This window comes from Chamaea fasciata, unplaced genomic scaffold (assembly GCF_029207755.1).
Source record: "Chamaea fasciata isolate MVZ Bird 193981 ecotype frontalis unplaced genomic scaffold, bChaFas1.0.hap1 SCAF_2, whole genome shotgun sequence".
Taxonomy (NCBI): Eukaryota; Metazoa; Chordata; class Aves; order Passeriformes; family Sylviidae; genus Chamaea; species Chamaea fasciata.
In genome coordinates this window covers 85,625,946-85,645,832 of record NW_027094087.1, presented here as the reverse complement: position 1 = coordinate 85,645,832, position 19,887 = coordinate 85,625,946, and the positions used below count along the sequence as shown (strand labels likewise).

The window sequence follows — 19,887 nt, the reverse complement described above, 5'->3', positions numbered from 1 at the left end:
TGAAATACTGTGCTTTGGCTTTCCATTAAAGTACAATACTGTGTAAGGCTGCAATCCTGTGTCCTGTACTTCAGGACTGTATTTTGGACATCAGATAATTTTGAATTGTGATCTAAAACCAGAATATAAATACAGGAAAGAATTTTCAGAATCTGTGTACATTGAGATGCTGAATTTGTGTATCTTTCACTCCTGTTTCGTAGGGATTCTTAGCTGCTCCAAAATCATTTAACAACTCAAAGGTACTCGTCTTTGTCATCCTGTAAAGTTTTGCTCCTTTTGCTTGTATGTCAAGAATGTTTTCTAATACACACTCTGTTACCTCTGTACTGGTAATGTGCTCTTAGATCTGGCTTAATGATTTAAACTAGGTTTGAAGTGGGAAGGGGATAGAATCAGGCTGGATAGAGATGAGCCTAGGGGCGGCATGCCGGTGTTGGTGTGAAATGAATAGCCCAGCTAAAGTGCAGCTGCTCCAGTGCAGCAGTGTGGGGAGCAAACCCAAGGAGCTGGAAGCCATCGTGCATCAGGAAAACTGTGACACAGACACTGTCACAGGGACATGGTGGGATGGCTCACATAGCTGGAGTGATGCAGTGGATGGCTACAAGCACTTCAGAAGGGACAGGCAAGGAAGGAGAGGTGGTGGCATGGTTCTGTACATTAGGGAGTGTTTTTCCTGTAGGGAACTCAAGAGTAGTGATGATAAGGTTGAGTGCCTGTGGGTGAGAAAAGGGGGGAAGGCTAACAAGGCAGCCATCCTGGTGGGAGTCTGTTACAGACCACCCAGCCAGGATGAAGAGGCAGATGAAAGCTGCTTTGAGTGACTGGCTGACATGTCATGATCTCTACCCCCTGTTCTTGTGGGAGACTAACTTGCAGGATGTCTGCTGGAAACCCAAAACAGCAGAGAGGAGGCAGTCTAGGGCGTTCCTGGAGTGTGTGGAACTTAAATTCCTGACACAGCTGGTAAGCAAGCCTACCAGGGGCAGTGCTCCTCTGTGCACTGCTAATGTGCTGCTCATGAGCAGAGAAGGGCTGGTGAGAGTTGTGCTAATCAGAGGCCGTCTTGGGCATAGTAATCACAAAATCGTATTGTTTTCAATTCTCTGTGAAGTAAGGAAGGTGGTCAACAAAACCTCTGTCCTGGACATTCTGAGGACAGACTTCAGCCTGTTCAGGACACTGTTTAGAGAGTCCCTTGGGAAACAGCCCTTAAAAACAAAGGAAGGCTGGGCATTGCTTAAGACAAAAATCTTAAAGGCACAGAAGCAGACCATCCCAATGTGCTGAAAGACAAGCTGGCAGGGAAGAAGAATGGCCTGGCTGAATAGGGAACTTGTGCTGAAGCTCAGGGAAAGAATGAGAGCACGACCTTTGGAAGAAGGGGCAGGCTACTCAAAAGAGTACAAGCATGTCTTTAGGTCATGTAGAGAGAAAATTAAAAAGGCAAAAGCTCAGCTAGAATTCAATCCGGCTACTACTGTGAAAGATAATAAAACATGTTTTTATAAACACATTAAAAAAAAAAAAAAAAGAGGGCTGAGAAAAATTTCAATCCTTTCCTGGATGTAGAGGGGAACACTGTGACCAAGGATGAGGAAAAGCCTGAGGTACTGTTCCCCAGGGCTGAGTCTTGGGGCCAGCCCAATTTAATATCTTGGTCGATGATCTGGACAGAACTGAATGCACCCTCAGTCAGTTGGAAATGACACCAAGTTGGGAAGAAATGTTGAGGGAGTGCAGGAAGGCTCTGCAGAGAGATCTGGGCATGATGGATCAATGGGCCGAGGCCAATTGTATGAGGGTCAGTACAGCAAAGTGCCAGATCCTTTATGTGGGTCACAACAACCCCAGGCAGTGCTACAGGCTGGGAGCAGAGTGGCTGGGAAGCTGCCCAGGGGACAAGGACCTGGGGGTGCTGGTCGACAGCAGCTGAACATGAGCCAGCGTGTGCCCAGGTGGCCAAGAAGGCCAATGGTGACCTGGCCTGTATCAGCAATAGTGCGGCCAGCAAGAGCAGGGCAGGGATTGTCCCCCTGTACCGAGCACTGGTGAGGCCATCCCTTGAATGCTGTGTCCAGTTCTGGGTCACTTACTGTAAGAAGGACATTGAGGTGCTGCAGCGTATCTAGAGAAGGGCAAGGGAGCAGAAGTTCTGTGAAGAAGTGAGCTGGGGTTGTTTAGCCTGCAGTAAAGGAGGGTCAGAAATGACCGTATCACTCTCTACAACCACCTGAGAAGAGGCTGTATCCAGGTGGGGATTGGGCTCTTCTCCCAGACAACTGGGAACAGAATAAAAGGAACCTCCCTCAGGCTGTGCGGGGAGGTTCAGGTTGGATCATCAGAAAGAATTTTTTCATTGAAAGGGAGGTTAAGCATTGGAAAGGGGTGTCCAGGGCGGTGGTAGAGTCAAATGTTCAAGAAATGATTGGATGTGGCACTTAGCGCTGTGATTTGGTTGGGATGGTGGTATTTGGTCAAAGCTTGGACTTGATCTTGAAGGTTTTTTCCAACCTTAGCTGTGATTCTCTAATTCTATGATTCTGATCTTTGCTTTTGCTACTTTAAATCAGGTCATACCAGGGTGAATTGCATGGTAAAATTTTTCTACCATTTGCAGAGCTTTCAATTTGTGCGTGCCATGTGAAGAATACCGTGGAGTACTTAGCAGTCCTGCAAATAGCTGTGGGTAGATGGATCACTGTACAGAGCCCCCTGGAAGGAACAGGCTACTTAAGTAGCTTAAAAAAAATGGGAGCAAGGAGGGATTTTTTTTCTCTAAAAGACCTAGAGGCAAAACATATTTTTTCACAATTTTCACGGCACTTTTAAATTTGTTTAGATTTTATAAAGTTTCAGGAAACTTTTGAAATTTTATTAGGTTAATTTTTATGAGTTTTTATTTTTTTATTACTGAAACTAACACTGAAAATCTTTATTGACTGAAATCCAGTTTTCAGCAAACATATCAAAAGAAGTTCAACAAACATTTTAAATAAAGTATTAAACACTTACTGCAAAATGTCAAATAGATTTTTAAAAGGCCAGAATTTTTTCATTACATTTTTGAAGTTCAGAGCATCCCTAGAAATCAGGCAATGGTAAGAGTAAATTCAGTTTATTGCACCATTCAGTCTGACAAAGACTGTATGAATAATTTACCTATGTGTGCACATTCTTTACAGAATTGAGCCAATCAAAAAAAAAAAAAAGCTATAGTTTTTGACTCATTAGTACTGAAGGGAGCCTTAAGAAGAAATGCAATGGAGAAAAAAAGAGCTTGGCAGTTCATAACTGGAACAGTTTCCCATGCGTAAGGATAAAGTGGAAAGCAGAAACCATTGTGGAAGAAAAGAGGCAAAGGGGTGTTGTGTCTGACATCTTTGGCAGGGAAGCAATGTGAGAGGAAACTGATCAGATAGAGGCATCACCAAGTTAGGTAAGGCCTTGTGTAGCAGCAGCCCAGGGAATGCAGCACTGTTAGGTTAGGCAGAACAAAATTGTTCCTCTCAGTTGAGAGCAGCCCTGAGGAGAGGGACTTGGGACTGCTGATTGACAAGAAGCTCAACGTAGCCTGGAAATGGACACTCACAGTCCCCGAAGCCAGCTGTATCCTGGGCTGCACCAAAAGCAGTGTGGCCAGTGGGGCAAGGGAGGGGCTTCTACCCCTCTGTTCCTCTCTGGTGAGACCCCCACCAAGAGTGCTGCACCCAGCTCTGGGGTCCTCAGCACAGGTAGGATGTGGACTTGCTGGATCGAGTCCAGAGGAAACCATGAAGGTGATCCGAGGGCTGGAGCACCTCTGCTGTGGCAACAGGCTGCTAGAGTTGGGGTTGTTCAGCCTGGAGAAGAGAAGGCTCCTGGGAGACCTTATGGCACCATCTGGGACCTAAAGAGAGCCAGCAACAGAGCTGGGGAGGGTCTTCTTGCAAGGACATGTAGTGATAGGACAAGGAGGAATGGTGTCAAACTGAAGGAGGATGACTTTAGTAGAAATGAGGCAGAAATTCTTCACCATGAGGACAGCAAGACAATGGAACAGAGTTGTGGATGTCCCATCCCTGGAAATGTTCAAGGCCAGGTTGCACAGGGTTTTGAGCAATCTGGTCTAGTGGAAGGTGTCCCTGCCCAGGATGCAGGCTTGGAGCCTGGTGATCTAAAGGGCCCCTTTCAACCCACGCCTTTCTGTGATTCTGTGGTTCTATGGGCTGTTGTATTTTTAAAATGTAACATAAAAGTAGCATTTACAAAATTAAATAAAAGGATGACATGATTTGTGAGGTTTGTGCTCTTCATCTTAATTTTTTTTTTTATCTCTGGAAAATATGGATGAGGATACAAAAGGAATACTTTGTCACATCTACAGTGTCTGCTTCTTGGCAGCCAAGATTTTCACTCTTTTTCTGCAGGTTTTAAATTTAATTTTGAATTGCGAAGAAAAATAAACACATTCCAGGTGTAAGATTATTATCAGTGGTGAATTCTACACTTGTGAATATACTTTCAAAGAATATATTGTTAGAGCAGTGCAAATTTAAAGCTGGTGTAGTGTTTTGTTTCTAGCTTGGCTCAGTGCTGTTTTAAGATCTTCATCCATCTTAGGCACTTTTGCTAGCAGATTTTGGGTTATAAAAGAAAATAAGGTATTGAAAATAGGATTACCTATTAATACAGAGTGGTGAAGTTTTGAATATCTATGTGTAATGTAACTATGGACTGGTAAATTTTTATAATATGATGGAGCTATTTTTTCTGAAACTAAAAATAAATTAGAATTATGTCTCAGTTTCTCTCATTGAGCAAAACTTCACAGAGGGAAGAAAATCTGCATGTTTTATCTGTAGTGAGGCTGGAAGAGGTACTCTTATAAAAGCAGGTGTTGAACTAAATAGGATTTTTTTAATGTTCCTCTGTTGTGATGCCCTGACTTAACAACCTTGGTCCCAGTCTCAACTGCAGCCCTAGATTTTCTCGGCATTTTGTTACGTATTTAAAATTCAGTCAGGTTAAAGCACTTATATTTTGTGAATGTCAGGTATGAGTGGCTGTAAGGTAATAACCGCACCCAGAATTAGCCTTTCCTTGGTTCCTTCCAGTTGCCCAGTCTTCACCCTTTGAAGACTTGACCTGAAAGCTCTGATGCTGGTTTTACAGATATGATATGTATATATTCATTTGTTTGGTGGATGCAATATATCTGCCCCTGAAAATACAGCTCCCTGTTTTGGACTCGGAATTTCCAGGCAGATAATTAAAGTAATCTCACACCTTCCAGCCTGCACCTGCCACCGTGCGAGCGGCTGCCCCAGCTCAGCTCCCCCTGATCATATTCATGTTTGGTCGGTAGTGTTTCATGGCTAATACAAATCATAAACAGGCTGTAAAAGCTGAAGCGTCAATGAAGCCTAGCTTTAAAATTGCTGGAAGCTGAAGTTTTAAAACTGATACTGCAAAGTGAAAAATGAAATTTAACCAGGCACTTTGGTGAAGGAAAAATAATTTATTGGATGTAAGATGAAAAGCTGTGAGAGTAAACATCAATCTCATCTTAGACACAATGTCATTGATTGATGTTTGCTCTGTGCTGCTGCCTGGAGGTAAACTCTTTGAAATAGCAAAATAGGTACTTTATCTGTCTGTGGATAGGAGCACAGTTTGTTAAGTTACTGCGTTTTTGAGACCCTGCTACATCTTTATGTTCAATCAAAGTGAAAACAGTAAATCAGAGTAATTGCTTTACCCTGTGGCATTCCTGTTTGTAAATGGGAAAAAATACTGTAAAAATCCTCAAATTAACTTCTGCTGTTTAGGATAGATAAAACGTCTAAAAAAAGCCAGTTGTAACCTAGGAAGGTATTTTTTTTGCTTATGTCACTTGTTCATTAAAGGCAGCCCCTTTGTTATAATCTAACTGATAGTTCAAATATCATTAGGGAAATTATTTAATACTCAAAAATGTAAGGTTGCCATATATTGGAGTTCCCTATACCCTGTTAACAGTGAGTTTCCAAACAGATACCATTTATACTTATCAGGAAACCGAGCTGGTACCTAGAAATTGGCCAGCAAAAAACATGGACATGAACAGTGAAATAGAAAACACTGCTGTGTTAAGCACAGCAATTCAGCAAGCAAGACAACCTCAATTGTAATTAAATCATTAGAGTTAAGACTATTTCCTAAAAATGTCTGGGGCTGTTGCCTTTACAGGGTTTCAGTCTGGCTCATACTTTTGAATTTTAAAATATGGCAGAGACAAAGGAATGATGGTAGATTAAAATTCAGAATCCACTTTCCATTCTGAATTGAGTTTCCTAATCACTGTCCTGTATCAGGGTTGGACTGCTTTTTTGTGGTGATGTGTAAGATTTTCCTTTGACTTACTCTATTTAGCTACTTTGGCATAAATGTAGTAATTCAGGGGAGAATTAGACTATTAAATATTTAAGAAAATGTCCTCACTTCAGCCTGAAATTTAGTATATTGATTTGTGTGCCAGATTAAAATTTGTGGGGAAATGTGGAGAATAATCAGTAAACCATTTTAAAATTTATTTTCTTGAAATATTGCCTGTTTTCCGTGGCTTTGAAGCAGTTCTAACTTTGTTCATAACTCAAAAATGACCGTGTGCTAAAATTTAATTTCAAAGATATATGTGTCCTTGCAGAAAACTTGTTCATGGGTCTAGGTTTATTCTTGAAATGCACATATCTTTTAGTCGCTTATGGTATGGGCTGTGGTTTTGAGTTGGGGTTTTTTTTTGTTTGTTTGAAACATGATCAGCACCCAGCAGCTTGGGGATGGTGTCACTCCCGTGACACCAGAATCCAGTGTTGCTGTCTGCTGACGTTCTGATGGAGCTTCTTAATTTCATGATGAAAGAAGAAGGGTCAGTTTAAGAACAAATGGGGAGGTTGACAAAATCGGGGAAAGAAGCTCAGCCCTGGGAACTAGGTCTTCCCTAGCAAAGGACTGTCAGGAACCCACAGGAACTGTGGTTAAGAAATGACTGCCTGTTAGCATGAAGCATCAGCTCTGCTTTTGTAATTAATATGTCTAGACTTCAGGTTCTGAATGTTTTGTGCTACGTGCCACAGGTAGCTGCCAAGGCGAAGGAGATCAGCCTCCTGGGTAAACATTAACTGCAAACAAACAAGCTACTCCTGCTAAATTTATATCGCAATATTTATGTGCATGGGGAGGTAGAAGGAAGATGAGTGTGTACGTGGGTGTTGCAAAGCCCTCACAATTCAGAGAATAATGAACTAAGTATTTGGACTGGAAAAATTATATTGGAAGTTCTGGAAAGGCAAAGGCAAGATTTCAGGGTGCTGCAAATGGTAAGTTCAGGAACTGTGGCCAGGTCTCTGTATACATGTGGTAACACCTTCCTCTGTCGTGCTGGTATGGCTGGCTGGGTCACAGCCCCCTTCCTTTTCCAGAAAATGAACTGATGCCAAGAAAGGGGAGCACCAGCAATCTCACCCTCAGTTTACCTACCTGTGTCTTTAACAGCTTCAAAGATACCAGCTGTATAGGACGATGGTGATCTTGTACAGAATAACAGTACCCTTCCAGAATCTCCCCTTCTGATGAGATGTGATGTAGCAATTTTGTGGTTTCTGAAAAGGTCAAGCAGCATCATTAATGCACACCATGTAATTCCTCTGTGAAGGTGCAGTGCTTCATTTGGGGAAAAGGACATCTCCCTCTGAATGCAAATATTGTAGGACTGGAAGATATGTTGGTGCACTGCTTCCAGCTTGTTTATCATGGAGATGAGACCTTTTTATTTGAGTTGCTCCAAAAAGTGATATTTGAGGGAGGTAAAGCAAGTCAGAGATAGTGTGCTTTTAAAAAAGAAAAAAAAAGGAAGGGAAGGGAAGGGAAGGGAAAGGAAAGGAAAGGAAAGGAAAAGGAAAGGAAAGGAAAGGAAAGGAAAGGAAAGGAAAGGAAAAGGAAAGGAAAGGAAAGGAAAGGAAAGGAAAGGGAAAGGAAAGGAAAGGAAAGGAAAGGAAAGGAAAAGGAAGAGGAAAGGAAAGGAAAGGAAAGGAAAGGAAAGGAAAGGAAAGGAAAGGAAAGGAAAGGAAAGGAAAGGGAAAGGAAAGGAAAGGAAAGGAGATTTTTCAACACTTAAAACTTTAGGCTTTTTATGTGATTTCTTTCAGCCTAACCTGAGACAACATAACTCTTTGGACTTTGCAGGAGATTAAATCCAGCCCCAGGTTTTTCAGGTAAAATTATTGCTCTGCTCCTAGGCTGTCCCCTGAGCCATCTCTGTCTATTTCTAATTAAAGACTAAAGGAAATGGTTCCTTCTGACAGCAGGAGCACCATGAAGAAAGCTGCAAGTGTTTCTTTGGGGAGGCTGGTGCCACTGCCACCCTCCCACCAGGAAACAGCATGCTTGGGCTCTCCTCTGCAGGCTGGTCTCACAGGGAGCCATGCTTACCTTGGGCATGGACAAAGACTGGGGGACTATCCAGGTAATCTGCCAAAAGGTATCACAGCCGATCAAAATTCATTAAACATACCTACTCTGAGAAAAGTTTAGCAATCCACTGGAGATCTGATCTGGCTAATATCTGGGGGTGAAGTTATTCTGTGTATCCTGGAAGAAGCAGGGGAAGGTTGGGGTGCTGTGATGGGGATGGGGGTGGTGTGCTGAAAGCTCTTTGAGCTTGAGACATTGGCATTTAGGCACAATTCATTGGTATATCCAGTACATGTCTTGGCTGATCTTAGGGCTGAAATAAATCAAAAAAGCAACGTGCCAAATTTGAGATAATTTAATTTCTATAATACAACCTTTATTCATAAATAACTTTTGAAAGTGTTTGGCTTGTTGCTCATGTTCTGGTTCACGTCCTTTAAGCATGAATTTGAAACAGATGCAACATTTTAAAAATAACAGTATACCATTTAAAAACTGTTTAAATTCAACCTTTTGGAATTTGACCTGTATGAAACAAATATAAATGACACTGACTTTTGAGAGGCCAGTGTTTTCATGTTCTTTGGTTCCAAGTCTTACAAAACTGAGCATGCATTATACATATATATATATATACTTATATCACTCATGTACACATGCCTCAATGAGGAAAAAGTCATGGGAGTTTTCACAAGCTTGTTCTTCATGGCTTAGCTGTTGAAACAAGACACACGTTAAACCATTAAAAGGTACCTCTGGGATTGTTTTAAATTGCAAATTAAAAAAAAAATAAAGAAGAAATCTATTAAAAAGAATCATTTTCCATTAACTGAAGTGTTTGCAATAAAGACAATTATAGCAGTTGGCAGTATTCTCCTTGAACCAAAACAAATAAATACATTTGGTGACATACGTTCGAGGAAATGTGATTGCTGCAATGTTCATGCAAATAAGGAGCAGCTTCACAAATGCTAGACATTTTGCCATCTGGTATTACCAAAGGAGCACAACTCTCAACTTGTAGCTCTTCCTAACTTACTGCTTATAGAGGGCGTATTAGGCATTGTCACATGGCTCTGACATTTGCATAATCATTCTGAATTACTGCAGGTTGTGTATTGCATTGCCAGCAGTGAACTCATTTGAGAAGGGGGTTCAGAGACCTGATAACTTGCATGTCTTCATCAAATATATCTTTGTCCAATAAAGGGATAAAAATGTTCTTCCATTTTGGAGTATCACACCAGTGAATTTTTAAATTTGCATGAGGCCTAGTGAAGAATGTTGCACTTGTTTACTTCACAGAAATTGGGTGGAGAACAGTATTATAATTAATCTCAGGGAAACTGCCCATGTCTGTTTGGCTGCAGGCTAGAGTACAAATGCAAAGCATCTCAAAGAGTCAAGAAATTCTGAATGGGGGCACATAGCTGAGGATGAAGTTATAACCCACTCTCTTAAAACTCCAGAAAAACCCAGCCTAACAACAGTTTTTGCTAAGTGTGACAGGACATCTGTTTTAGGCCCAGGTGGTAACTGACTCAGCTGATGGGAGTAGGTTCCATGCACAATGTAGTAGCTGAAGACCTCTGCTCTCACAGCAGGTGATGCTGCTCTGCCTCTGGTCTCATGCAGCAATGTGACAGCATGTGCAGCAGGTGATCTCACTTCCAGGAACCCATGGGGGGGACCTTCGCACATCCCCTTCCTTCTGGAGGAAAGCATTTTCCATGCCCAAAACTTCATCCCTACAGTTGCCTCCTTGTTACACTGCTTTTCAAGGAGAGGGGTGTTGGTGTGAATAACATGCATTGCTTGTGAAAAGTATGGGATATAAACCCTCAACCACCTGTAAGTGGGTTGTAAACAAGGTGGCATTTGGACACCATCTCCTACCTGTTGTACTGAAACCCTGTGTTTGGTTCACAAGGAACCCACGGTGTTTGAGAGCTGTGCTTGGCTCCTCAGAAGGCGACTCTGCAGTACAGTTTGAGTTAGCAGCGTCAACAAGCAGACAAAAGATCTTCTGTTCGTTTTAGTGACTGTTGAGGCATTGTTTTTAAATACTAATAGCATCTAACATATCCTGTGTATTTTCAGCTCTCTCATGTCTCGAATTAGAATTCAGATAGCTGTTGGCCTTTTGACTGCCTTGCCTGAGGCATACTAGGTAGCATCACGTGGGTAGCCAATGCAACATATGTTTTGCTAACTGGGAAGCTGGTTAGCAAGACAACGTTTATCTTATTAACACATGGTGCACTTACATGACATTAATATATATTCCTGCTTTACAGATTTACTGTGCCAGAAGAAAAACATTAGCTGAGCTAAGGAAAATAGGAATCAGCATACTTGTCACATTGTCCTGAAATAACATGTTAACTTTGTTAGGCATGTTGGCTTCCTTTGTGAGGAGAATGAAACATAATCAACTGAAATGTGTGAACCTGAAAAGCGTTGTTCTGTAGAAATTCAGAACAAGGATTCTCTAGGTTATGTTGTCATGTATTAAACTAGAATTCTAAAAATAAAAAAGTTAATTTTTTCTTCCGAATGTCTGTATTGGAGCTAAAGTTGTTAGTTTCTGAAAATTAATGCCTGTTGTGTAAAGCAGTGATTTTATTCTCTCTCCAGCTACACTCTACTAGCCATGATACACTGTTGTGCCACTATTCATTTATTCATGTTCTGTGTGGTTGTGATAGTGTCAAATCCATCAGAAAGAGGAATTGTTTCAGTAGTAGTTTCACCGACTTGGCTGATTAGCAGAGATCAGAAGAAGCAGCCTAACTGTGGAAACCACTACAGCATATAGTTTTAAACAGCTCTTTAAGGGAGCTAGTTAATGAAAGAATCACCACAAAAACACATCCATGTGAAAAAAAGGAGCATTTTCATACAACATTCAGAGGATATGTCATAAGTGGGAACATGTTCATAATTTCTATTTACTCACAGCTGTAATTACCATCTGCCTAAAGAGAACTTCTAGTCTGTGTCAAAGTTGCTTAGATATTTCCTTTGTCATGTTTCAGACAGAGAAGTTCTGTACAGACTAGATCCTGCCATTGTTTTTTTTTCTTATTTTTCTGTAAGAATTTAATTATCTGTCCTCTGTGTGAAGAAAGCACCAGCATTCCCAGAGACCTGAACCTCCCTAGCCTACTTGAGCTGGCATCCATCTGATTCATGGTTTGTGCTTATTTTTGCCATCTGTCTGCAAAAACAGAGTTCTTAACCTTTAGATGCATGCTTGGCTTATATGTTGCCCTCTAATTTTTAACTCTTAAAAAAACTATTTCTCCTTTTCTTTTTTTTTTTTTTTCCCTCTCCAACTCCAGTGTCTATGAGCCAGATAGAAACGTGCTGCGAAGGAAAGAATGGGAAAGGAGGAATCAGGAGGGCCCAGCAGGACAATGGCGCGTTTAACACGAGCTATTCCCTCTTCAGTGAACCGTACAAGGTAGATGCTTCCCAGCTGGGCAAATCTTTGTTTATTTATTTATTCCACAGTATAAAAATGTAGCCTGCAGAAGGCACTGTTCCAGATTTCATCACCCTCTGACGAGTTCTAACTTCCCGAAATTCATAGAGAACATGCATTATTCGCTGAGAGGACAGATTTTGTATATATATTTATGGATGTGTATAAAGCTTCTTCTAGTGTTCAGCAGCACATGAGAGTGAAATAAACTAGAAATATCCCAGCAATATTTGAGATGGAATTAAAAACTAGGAGGTGAAGATGAAGATATCCTGTTTTTGCAATACTTAGAAAACAATTGTGTAAGACTAGTGTATGAAGGTCAAGCAATACTGTAAACATTGTGCCCTGGCCAAGGTTAATGTACTGAAATATCTTTTTTTTTTTTTTTTTTTTTCCCCTATAAGAATTACCAAGATAATAAGAAAATTTCTCTGCTATACATGGTTTTTCCTCCACCAAAAGGCAGAAGTAGCTTAGGAATCTCAACTCCCTGTGTTCCTCATAGGTAACAGCAGTTTGATGAGGCACAACTGTCGTTCATCACTCCCTGTTAGAAGGTCAAGCAGGGCCTTCTGCACTCTGCAGAAGCTTGAAAATGGTGAACAGAACCAGAGAGCAGTGTTCCATGGGGGCTGCTCCTCTCCCTCAATTTAACCAATGACTGCCTGTATGTATCAAACCATCATCATGTATTTTCTGCTGTGCCTTTCCAGAAATGTCTGAGTTATTGTAACAGCTACTACATTGTGAAGCCTTTCCCTCCATGCAGCATCACTTGCCCTAGATGCTTAGGGTGCTTTAGTGCTCTTTCCAGGAGACCTATTTGGGACCTCACACCTGGGTTCTGCTTTGACTTCCATACTTGTGTTTTAATTCTTGTGCTCCAGGGTCAGCTTTTAGCTTGCTCTTCTTCCAGATTGTTGCTTGTATTTAGTCCCTAATAAAAAAGAAAGATCTACCACTTTCAGACCATGTCCCTTGAAGGAACACAGCTCTGTCTGCCTTGAAGCTGACCTCCAGCTGCCTGGATTTCAGATTCATTACAAAGGCATTTAGAAGCCATGTCAAATGTCTTGAACTCCTCAATGACCTACTTGAAAATGTCTACCATGAGACCAGTCAAGGGCTAATCCGTGGAAGAAAGCCTGGAAAGCATCAGTCAGCTGTGTCTTGGCATTTCTTGGGGGCTGTGCTGCAGTGAAGACCTGATGATTTTGCATTTGGTCCAGCCAGATAGACCACACCCAAAAAGGACCTGGCCTGGTACTGTTTTGTCTGTTGTGCCTTAAGCTGGTAATACTGAAGCTCAGATCACCTATAAAATTGGTATCTCTTCGATTGTTACTTCTGTGCTAATGCACCCACTGTCACAAAACAGATGTGATGTGCCATGGACACACCAGTAGTTTCTGAATTAGGATGTCAGAAGGCACCTCTGTGCAACCAAGTATAATTCCATCAGCCTTAATAGGAGTGGAAGAAAAATCATTGCCATCTCTAGAAGCAGAGAGGATACTGAGTGGATAATCCTATGAGGCAACCAGAATAATGGCTTCTTTCCTGCTTCTTACCTTTAAACACTGTGTCCCTATTTTGAACAAATGTATAAAGAAGGTGCTGCAGAAATGCATCCTACAGCTAACTTTGTCAAGGAAACATGGGGAAAGGCAAAGCACAGGGCAGCAGTATAACTCATGACAGAGTTGCTTGGAGTGATCAGTCCTTCTGATAGTATTGGATATCCAAACTTTTGTCAATGGCATACTTTGAATGTCATGTATACACTGGCAATGGACCATTGGCCTCTCTGAACTCAACCAAGCATTTGTGAGCCTTCACTGTGGGGGGAAAGAGCTGTGGCTTGGGCATTTTGATCTTACTGTGGAGAGAGCCTAACTGCAAAAGAGGAAACCTTTCTGCAAAAGCAAAACTGAAACCCACTTGTACTCTCTTTAAAGATCATGTTCTCCTTTTAGGGGTTTCCAGAGGGGAGTGAAGTTATAGCAGACATTCACTGCAAGCTCTTATTAAATTCAGTATTCCTCTGCACGGCTTGAGAAACATGAGCTAAAGTCAAAGGATACACCATTCAGAAGACCATATCTGAAAATCAAAGGCAGACTGGAAATCTCTTAAATCTTATGTCCTCTCTCACCTTGACATGTATCACTACTACTGTAACATTGAATTTTCTCAAAAATCCTGACTCTTCAGGTTGCCCCTTATCCTGTTCAAAGTATCCATAGCAACCCTCTATGAAGGATTACAGGAAATCCAGTACCTTTTACATAAAATCTCTTTTACAGGGGAGTGAGAAAGTAGGAAATTAGTTCTGGATTTTCTGGACAGAATACCTTGCCCCATTAACTGTGTAAGTATTTTTAGTGAAGAAAAAAATTCTGATGGCCTTCCATGCAGCCATCAAGTTTATTTTTAGAAGTGTTATATGTTGCCATTTTCAAATGCTTGGATTTGTCTTGCATTGCAGAAGAATATCAGAGCACCATAAGTTAGACATGTTTGCACAGAATGCTTTTCCTACTTATACATTTTATGACCATGTTTTCCCTGTGGGAATGCTTCAATAAAGCCAGCAATATTTCAGAGAAGATAGTAGGACAAACTAAAGCTCATAACAAGTTACCTCAGATCCCATCATGTTCCCAAGAGGATGTCAGTGAACTCTCCTGTATGAGATCAGCTCAGCACAGAATCTCACCTGAGGCTGTCCCCAGGGCATCTTGAAGGAATAAACAGTACAGACCAGTTGTCAGCATATGTCTGATATCAGTTCCTTGCAGTTATTTTTGAGGTTATCTGGAATCTCTCGATACAAGATGACTATGTGCCTTCACATCACATCCATGTAGAAGATAACCTGATGACTTCTTTGAGCTATTGTTAGTCTACAGATAATCTGCAATTAGGCTTTTGTCTCCTTTCCATCCACAGAGCAGTCATCAGAAAAGCCAGACCTTCTTTTAGAGAAGTTGGACTTCTCAGGGGAAAAACCTGCACGCAAATTTGTTTACATCCATGGAGCTAAGGGGCAGACAGGTGGAGAGCTGTCCTGACAAGATGTCCACTCTGTGGCAGACTCGTGAGTGCCAGGGTCCCCATTCCATTTGGTGGTCATTGTTGCCATTCTCCTGGCAGGGAAAGAAACCTCATATACACTCCGGCCAAATAATAATGAGGTACAGGCCCAGCGGCAGATTTCCTGCCATAGAAGGAAGCTGAAAAAATACTTCTCTACAAGGTAGCTTCACAAGGTGGAGGATCCAGTGAAGCATAAAGAGATGCACTGGGTAAAAGGAAAATTTTCTATGCATTCTGGAACACAGTTCTGCTGGTCAAGGACATGTCCAAGTGTAGAAGTTATTTCATTGACTTCAGGAGACACGTGAGTTCATCTCCGACCTTCTTTCTTTTCAGATGTACGTGATACTTCCCACATCATTAGCCTCATTAATAGTTTCCTCTTCTTTAGGACATTGGTCTGATCCCTGTTAAGTGAAGGAACATCCTTTTTTAAAGCAGCTTGCTTTCTGTGAGTCAAAGCTTCAAATTTTTTTCCATAGCAGGTTGTTATCTTTGTGACAGTAACAGCCTCGTGTGCAGAGGGAAGATCAGGCTGTAGTGGTTGAGCCTTGAGCCATCTTACTCCAAGTTTCCAATGCAGTGTTTCAGATGTGAGACTTTCATGTGTTCTTCCCTTCCTACCCCCCCTTCAGCATATATTACTGATATATATATTTAGGTCTGTTAGCATAGTAACAAAAACATACTGGAAAGCTAGGTGAAATATATTTTACAGGTACAAGGTAGTGTCCTTGAAATTTGAGGGGAAAAGTTTGAAGCAAAACAGGACTGCTTCTACTGGCAGACATAAAAATGCTTCCACTGTAGACCTCTAAAAATTTGCCTGTGGCAATCACAGTACTCAATTACTGTGCATTCTTGCCTGGGTTCGGGTTTTCTACTAGGAAACCCTAAAAACAAAATATTTTAAACTGGGGAGTTTCTGTTGAGTACCTTCCCTTACATATCCCAGTTTCCAGAGTAGCTGATGTGGTTGATACATCCTTTGTATTTTTAAATGTAACTTTAAGAGGATCTTCTACACCTCCTTTACTCCCTTCTTTCTCCTTTTTTCTGTTTTCCTCTAAAACAGAGAATCTTGAGATGAAAGCTTGGCTTTCTGAAACCAATGGGAGTTCTCCCATTCAGACTCCATGTCTGGAAGAGAGAAAGGAGAACTCCACTGCCTCATTACTGTCTTCCTCTGAAAACGTAAAGCAAAGGACATCACACGCCTGAATCTTGGCAGGGTTCAAAAAATCTCTGCTGTAAAAATGCTAATGATACACCCTTTTGCTTACAGTGGCTTTTTAAAGCAAGAATTTTCAATCTTTTGCAGTATGTTTTATTTCTTTGTGAAGCTTCTGCCTTTTCAGTCAGGAAGTAAATGGATCATTTTTAAGACAGTAATTAATCTTAAAGGGGAGGAAGGGTGGCTGTATTCCCCTGCTATGCACAGCAAGCACTGAGAAATGTGAAGAATTTGGCAAGGGTTCTGTTCACCTTTTTTTTTTTTTTTACAAGAGGAGAGTGCCCTGGAATGAGCACCCTATCAGAGCATTTTCAAAGAAGGGAGATAATCTGTACTTTGCCCATTTCCCACAAGCTGTTTTCAAGTCACCTCAGAGCATTTGGCTGGCTTAGACTGACAAATTCATTCAGTGCTTGCATGGGATGTTGTGCGGCTTCCCAGATGGTTATGAAAATTTAGGCAGGCAGAGGGAGAGATTGGGAATGCAGTGTTTTCATTCATGACTGAAGGAGAGCTTGCTTTGGGCTACAGGAAAAGTTTTATCATGGTCAGATTTAATCCAAACCATTCTGTGCAGTTGCAATAATAAATTTTCCAGTTTCCAGGTAATATACTTTAACTACAGCGTGATATCAGTGATAGATTTCTTTTTTTATATACTCTAAGGCCCTTTATAGCTTTTCCAGTTCGGGGTAGATTTAAGATGTTGACAAGTGTCTTCAGAGACAATAAGGATTTTTGATTTCATCCCTCAACGCCGCTGCTGAATAAGGCAGTCTTAACTTCAGTAAGGATTTCAGCAGAAGCATGCAGGGAATTTTGTTTTTCTTATGTTGACTTTAGCAGAACACTCGATTTTTGTTTTGCAGACTAACAAGGGGGATGAGCTTTCCAATCGCATCCAGAATACGCTGGGCAACTATGATGAAATGAAAGACTTGTTAACTGACCGATCAAACCAGAGCCATCTTGTTGGGGTTCCAAAACCTGGAGTTCCTCAGACGTCTCTCCCCAAGACTGATGAACATCTTATCGCAGACTCGAGACCACCACCACCTCCTCCTATTTCCAGCACCACTTCTTCTACACCAGCATCCCTAGCTGCCCAGCAGAGCAAAAGTACTACGATGGGCTGGCAGAAGGCTGGGCATAATGCCACTTCAGATGGCCAGCAGAGAGCAAGCAAACACGGACACCGGTCTCTGGAGTCACACAAGGGTGACTTCAAACTGGGGAACCAAAAATCCAATTTGGAGAAACTAAAACGCTATGCATCGAGTCCCACCTCCTCCTCTTCCTCTTCCTCTTCATCCTCCTCTTCCTCCTCCTCCTCCACCTCCTCTTCCTCCTCCTCCTCTTCCAATACTGCCCAGCAAAGCTTGCTGAGGGCCACATTAGGAGACAACATCAATAGAGTCCAGCAGCCAGCAAAGCTCAGCTGTAGCTCAGAAGGAGGAACTCCAGTCCAAGAGAGGCCAGCAAAGCATGGGGGGGGGCACTGTGTCCAAAACTTCCCACCCTCCCTTGCTTCAAAGCCCAGTCTGGGTCAGCAGAAGCCAACAGCTTATGTAAGGCCAATGGATGGCCAAGACCAGGCTCCTGATGAGTCTCCAAAGCTGAAGTTACCAGCAGAGACAACCAAGTCCTATCGGGGAGTGCCTTCCAGCAAGCCTGATTCGGCCAGGACCAAGTCAAAGATCACCAAGTTCAGCATTCCTAAGCAAGAAGAAGTAAGTGCTTTTGTATTTCTTGTGACATACCCCCACGGATGGATGGATGGATGATGTCTTATTCCACCTGCTTCTGTACATATTTTTAACATATTGGTTTGCATGTTGATTTTTTTTTGTAACATTGATATAGTACATTGCAAATAGCAGCCTCACAGTAATTTAAAGATATCTCAACAGCAAAATGCTCATTGTCTTCAGGACCAGAACACTTCCTACAATGGCACATTCTCAAGTAGTATATATTATTTCACTGACTCTTTTTACTGAGTGCTTATCTATAAAGCCTGGATGATTTTTTTCTAGGCAGGTGTATTGCTTCTTACTGTTCATATTTCATTGATTTCTTTCTCTTTGGCAAAGATTAAATGAAGTGCGTGTGACCAGAAATAGTTCTGCCATCCTCACTGTCAAAGTAGTTTCACGATCTAAATAAATTACGTACACAATATGAAATCTCTGGAATAGATGAGAATACAGCAATGAGACTCTCCTTTTAGTTAATAGTATCTGTCTGTGTTCCATGCCAATTTCTGAGAAGACTTAGGTTTCCTTCGTAAAGAATTTCTGTCTGAACAAACCTGGTGTAGTGGGTTGACCCCATACACCTGGCTACAAGTATGAGAGCGTGTCTGGAAAAGATTTAGACAACATTTATTTATCAGCAGTAGATATAAAATATGTCTGCTTGGACTTACTGCATATTCATTTATTTCTCATTCCTGTTATGCCAGGAGGATACTTTGCTTTACCACTTTGACTGTGATTGTCTGTTTTTTTGACTATTTGGTCTTTTTTGATGGGAAGGAAGTGATTATTTTGGCAGAATAAAGGGTGATTTTTTTTTCCAAGGGTGTATTCAAAGGCTTGTATGACAATACAAAGAGGGTCACATCGTTCTCTTGTGCAAATTAATAGATCTCCTATGACTTTAACAATTTATAGTATTTATAGGACTCAATTTGACTGAATCACTGTGACTTTCTCAGAGAGGAGGTAAGGATTGTTTACTCTTTTTTGACAGCTGTGTGGTGTCTTGAGACATTTTAAGTCTTAAAATTTTGATTCTGGCATTAATAAAGGAGAGGAAAATTCTAATTTTTGGTGGAGTTCTCTGGCCTCTTAATGTCTGCTTTTCAGAAATGGAGTTGACTCTTGTATTCCTCTTGGGTTTGGTTTGGGAAAGAAATCTCTCTGGAAGCAATTGTTTCTGTGATTTTTCTCTAAGTGAAAGTTCCATCAGTTCCAAACAACATGTAGGTGATATGTTGTTCCTGAAAAGGGGTTGTTTTAGGCTCTTAAGCCAGATCTTATAAGCAAATTTAGCTTTCACAAATGGCTGTAATTGTGCAGATAGATCAGGTAACGGCAGATAGTAATATCCATTTAGCTATTATTGCCTCTTTCAGACTTGTGCTTCTATCTGCAAGTGGGAAGTGTTGTTAGAATTAAAGATGCCTGTGGCAATTATCTGACTCTTTCAAATTTCCCCCCTTTACATAAATGCAATACTCTAAGGACTCATATGGAAAGGAGTCCTGATAGGCAATCATTTGTCTGAAATTCAGGATTTACCATTTGCATTCCAAATTCATCTACCTTCGGAAAAAAATATCTAATTTGTTGTAGATAATCCATGCTGCTGCATAAGTTTATACTGCAGTTTCTAGATGAGAAGACACAGCTGAGGTCACTTTAAACTAACTTGTTTAGATACTGATGGCAATGTAGACTATAGTAGGAGAGAGTAGATGGCAGGTTACCTACTACAATATTCACCAGTATCTCACAGATTTAATGTGATGCAGTTTTAATGAAACAGTATTTGATAACAGAATATAAACATTCAACTGAAGTTGAAGGAGGTTGACCAAAAGCAGTGTCTGGTGGTTTAAAAA

General features: G+C 41.2%; 1 protein-coding gene across 1 annotated transcript in view; it reads left to right on the top strand.

The window, feature by feature from the left end:
• AFF3 (ALF transcription elongation factor 3) overlaps nt 1-19,887 on the top strand; it is a 315,602-nt gene that overhangs the window by 38,433 nt on the left and 257,282 nt on the right. The window contains exons 2-3 of the mRNA XM_066176588.1: nt 11,781-11,902; nt 17,129-17,989. Of these exons, the coding sequence (XP_066032685.1) occupies nt 11,786-11,902; nt 17,129-17,989 (978 nt within the window). The 5' untranslated portion in view covers nt 11,781-11,785. The remainder of the gene's footprint in view (nt 1-11,780; nt 11,903-17,128; nt 17,990-19,887) is intronic.